General features: G+C 42.9%; 1 protein-coding gene across 1 annotated transcript; it reads right to left on the bottom strand.

The window, feature by feature from the left end:
- Positions 1-222: 222 nt before the first annotated feature.
- On the bottom strand, positions 223-917 carry LOC136323597 (keratin-associated protein 9-3-like). Its single transcript, XM_066255450.1, has one exon. It carries the CDS (start codon positions 887-889, stop codon positions 515-517), a length of 375 nt encoding a protein of 124 aa, XP_066111547.1. The 5' UTR covers positions 890-917; the 3' UTR covers positions 223-514.
- Between the last annotated feature and the right edge of the window lie 3,920 nt (positions 918-4,837).

The following is a 4,837-nucleotide window of genomic DNA, read 5'->3' as shown; positions in this document are numbered from 1 at the left end:
CGTATTTGAAAAATCACAAAACATTTTAATGCATGGAACATTTTATTAACTGATGGATGGAAGCATAATATAATTTGTATTTAATTTTTCTGGTTTAGACTTAACGTTTTGCCTTAGGATTATTATCAAAATGCGAAGCCACTCTTCTTGAATTTCAGCTGAATGTGGACAAGCTTAAAGACAGAAGGAACAAAATAACTCCATTTACTGAGCACATTTAAACATTTTATTTCAAATGAACAGAAGATATTAAAAGAGAAAACAGGTCTGAAAATGTGTAGGGATTAAGAAATAAGGAGGAGAACAGAGATGTCACTAATTTGACACTCTGATTGATGCATGCTTTCGGTGTGCTAATTCGGCACACTCAAGAGGGTCTGAAGACTTGTTATTTCTGAGCAGGTTAGAAACATCATGATACTTAGCATCCAGGTAAAGTCGAACATTTCTCCAGAGATCAAGGCAGTTGTCCTGTGCTTCACCTTTCATTCCTAAATAATCAGCAACCTTCCTTTTAGCAGGTGGGCTCGCAGCAGTAGCAGCAGCAGGCCGGGCGGCAGCAGGACTGTCCACAGTAGGATGGGCGGCAGCAGGAGGCCTGGGCGTGGTGCAGCTGGCAGCAGGTTGGGGGGGTGCAGCTCACCACGCAGCAGGGGGGCAGGCAGGTGTCCTCCACGCGGCAGTCAGGGCGGCACCACCTGGTGCGGCAGCTCATAGCTCCACAGCAGGTGCCACAGCCGGTGCCACAGCCCATCCCACAGCCAGTGCCACAGCAGCTTGGCTGGCAACAGCTGGTCGGGCAGCAGGTTGGCTGGCAGCAGCTGGAGCCACAGTTCCCACCGGTGGAGCAGCTGGGAAACCCACAGAAGCTAGTGTGGCAGCAGGCCATGGTGTCAGGAGTTGGGCTGAGAGTTGTGTTGTTAAGAGAAGTTTCTGAGTTTTGACTGCACCTTCTACGCCAGCCCTTTATATAGTCCTTAGAGACACCTGTTTCCCTAACATTTAGCATATTTCCCTAATCCCATTTACAAAGTCAGTCTCTGATTGGCTAATAATTGAGTTGTTTAGAAAATTATAAATAGCATTTCAATAACCTGCTTTGGTCTTTGCTCAATTAAGTCTCATTATGTTTCTTCTTTGCCCTGTGGGTCAAGTCAAGGCTCATTATGGAAGCCAATCATGGCAGCTCCTGTTTATGCTGGTCACATGACAGATGAAACTTGGGCCAACCACTGCCCTGGCTTGCTTTGTGAATCTGTCCTTTGATAACCTTCAGGCAGAGTTTACCTAAACTGAACATTTTCTTCGTAGGTGGTCACTCAATTAAGGATCATAATTTCATAAACAAGTTGTCTAGACTTGGAATAACTAACCCTAGTGTCATCAAAACATTAGTAATCACCTGATTCATCAACATCGAAAAATGTTTGCTTTTCTAGGATCAGAGTGTGTGAGTTATAGGAGCCTCAGAGCTCTAAAGGGCATTTTTGTCATCAGTCATCAATGTACGTGTTTCCAACTGAGACCCTTAATGACTTCAGCTTATAGATTGTTTTCGGCTTCTACTAAACTAAAAGTATACGCTAGTAATGAATACACATTTGAACAAGTCAAACAGTACAAAGGCATATATAGGCATATATAGAAAAGTTAATATTTTCCCTCCCTTACCCGAAATACATACATCCCTTCCAAAAGTAGTATTGCAAAGATAATCGGTATTTTGTGCCTATTCTTCAATACCTTTCTTCCTATTTTTGTGAACCTGAACCAACATATATACACATATATCCTCTAATTTTATAAATTTGGGATCTCCTCTACATATTTATATTTTTAATTGGTTGTAATAAAATACACATAATTTTTTTTTTTTTTTTACAGTGACAGAGTCAGAGAGAAGGATAGATAGGGACAGACAGACAGGAACGAAGAGAGATGAGAAGCATCAATCATTAGTTTTTCGTTGCGACACCTTACTTGTTCATTGATTGCTTTCTCATATGTGCCTTGACTGGGGGACTATAGCAGACTGAGTGACCCCTTGCTCAAGCCAGCAACCTTGGGTCCAAGCTGGTGAGCTTTTGTTCAAACCAGATGAGCCCGCGCTCAAGCTGGCGACCTCGGAGTCTCGAACCTGGGTCCTCTGCATCCCAGTCTGACCCTCTATCCACTGCGCCACTGCCCGGTCAGGCCACAAAATATTTTTAAGAGTACAGCTCACTAGTGTTAAGTAAATTCACATTGTGAATTATTTTTATCTTGCAAAACAAATTCTATATCTATTAAACAACTTTTCCATTGTCCCCTCCCCAACCCTTGGCAATCACCATTCTGCTTTGTGTCTTTTTTTTTTTTTTTTTTTACAGAGACAGAGAATGAGTCAGAGAGAGAGATAGATAGGGACAGACAGATAGGAACGGAGAGAGATGAGAAGCATCAATCATCAGTTTTTTGTTGTGACACCTTAGCTGTTCATTGATTGCTTTCTCATATGTGCCTTGACCGCGGGCCTTAGCAGACCGAGTGACCCCTTGCTCAAGCCAGCGACCTTGGGTCCAAGTTGGTGAGCTTCTGCTCAAACCACATGAGCCCGCGCTTAAGCTGGCGACCTCGGGGTCTCGAACCTGGGTCCTCCGCATCCCAGTCCGACACTCTATCCACTGCTCCACTGCCTGGTCAGGCTTTGCTTTGTGTCTTGATGAATTTGATCCCTCTAGGTACTTCATTCAAGTAGAATCATACAGTATTTGTCTTTTTGTGACTGGCTTCTTTCACTGAGAATAATGTTCTCAAGAGTCACCCATGTTGGAGAATGTGTCAGATATTCCTTTCTCTTTAAGGCTGAATAATATTTTATTGTAAATATACCTACAGTTTGTTTATCCATTTATCCATCAATGGACACTTCCACCTTTTGACTATGTGGTTAATGCTGCTTTAGGTTTGCAAAGTGGCCCCTATACACAAAGGGCAAGGAGGGACCAAAGAGAGAGGCAGGCCCCTCCATATTGGTTGGTGGCAGGTTTAGAAAGCAAGGAAACTTAACTTATGAAGCTGTCTTGGGTGACAGCAAGGCAAGCAGACCAATTCAGCTGCTTGCCAAATCTTACGGAAGCTTTAACTGGATTCATGTATATTGTCCAGATAGCTTCAACAACTCATTGCTCTCTCTATACTGTGTCCTTGAAAACAGCTCCCAAATCAAACAATACAAAGGCATCTATAGAAAAGTTAATGGTTTCCATAGTGGTAATAGTACATTTCAAAGGCAGTGGAGGGAGTGAGGAGCCTTGAAATGCCCGGGTCCAACTCTTGGGTCAACCAGTGGGTAGTCACATTCTCTTAATTACCTCCTCCAACAGCTACCAAGAACATGGGTGTATAAATATTTCTTCAAGACTGTAATTTTTCGTTCTTGTGGGTATAGTATATATCTAGAAATGGAATTGCTACTTTATGTGGCCATTCTATTTTTAGTTTTTGGAGTAACTGCTTTCCCATAGAGACTGTACTATTTTACATTCCCACCAACACTGTAGAAGAGTTTTAAGTTCTCTGCATTTTTGCCAACGTTTTTGGTTTTCTAGAGTAGCCATGGTGTGAAGTGGTATGTGATTGTGGCTTTGATTTGAATTTTCCCAATTATTAGTGCTATTGAGCATCTTTTCATGTGCTTGTTGGCCATTTGTATATATTTTTTGGAGAAATGTCCATTCATGTCATTTGTCCAACTTTTTTTGTTTGTTTGTTTAAGTTGGAGCCGGGGAGGCAGAGAGACAGACTCCCGCATGCGCCTGGAAAGCCCCCGTGGCAAGCTCCCAACCCAGTGATGCTCTGCCCATCTGGGGCCACTGCTCTGTTGCTCATTAACTGAGCTATTTTAGCTGCCTGAGGCAAGGCCCCGGAGCCATTCTCAGCACCCAGGACCAACTTTGCTCAAACCATCTAAGCCTTGGCTGCAGGAGGGAAAGAGAGAGAGAGAGGAGGAGGGGAAGGGGTGGAGAAGCAGATGGTCGATTCTCCTGTGTGCCCTGACTGGGAACTGAACCTGGGTCTTTCATATGCTGGGCTGTTGCTCTACCACTGAGCCAACCAACAAGGACCACATTTGTCCAACACCTAATTGTTTTGTTGTTTAGGAGTTATTCATATATTCTGGATATTAACCCCTTATTGGATATATGATCTGCAAATATTTTCTCCCATTCTGTAGATTGCCTTTCCGTTTTGTTACTTGTGTCTTTGATGTACAAAAATTTAAATTTGATGTAGTTCAATTTATTTATTTTTTTACTTTGTTGCCTATGCTTTTGATATCATATCCAAGAAATCATTGCCAAATCCAAAGTCATGAAGCTTTCCCCCTATGTTTTCTTTTATGAGTTTTAGTTCTTATATTTCATTTTTGTTTGTTTGTTTTTTAAGTGAGAGGAGAGGAGATAGAGAGACAGACTCTTGCACATGTCCTGACCAGGATCTACCCAGCAACCCCTGTCTGGGGCTGATGCTCAAACCAGCTGAGCTATCCTCAGTGCCTGAGGCTGATGCTCAGACCAACCAAGGTATCCTCAGTGCCCAGGGCTGATGTTCAAACCAATCGAGATACTGGCTATGAGAGAGGAAGAGAGAAATAGGGGGAAGAGGGACGGGGAGAGGAGCAGATGGTCACTTCTCATGTGTGCCCTGACTGGGGATCGAACCTGGGACTTCCACACACTGAGCCAACAGGCCAAGGCCACATTTAAGTCTGGTCCATTTTGAGTTAATTTTTTATAAGTGGAAGGTAGGGTCCAAGTTTATTTATTTTTTGCAAGTACTTACATGTTATCATTTA

This window comes from Saccopteryx bilineata, chromosome 2, assembly GCF_036850765.1.
Source record: "Saccopteryx bilineata isolate mSacBil1 chromosome 2, mSacBil1_pri_phased_curated, whole genome shotgun sequence".
In the NCBI taxonomy this organism is placed as follows: Eukaryota; Metazoa; Chordata; class Mammalia; order Chiroptera; family Emballonuridae; genus Saccopteryx; species Saccopteryx bilineata.
The sequence above is the reverse complement of the archived record's forward strand: the minus strand, read 5'-3'. Positions and strand labels throughout refer to the sequence as shown.

Bases quoted from the DNA above. Each gene is read 5' to 3' on its own strand.
- LOC136323597 (XM_066255450.1), bottom strand. From the start codon at position 889: ATGGCCTGCTGCCACACTAGCTTCTGTGGGTTTCCCAGCTGCTCCACC.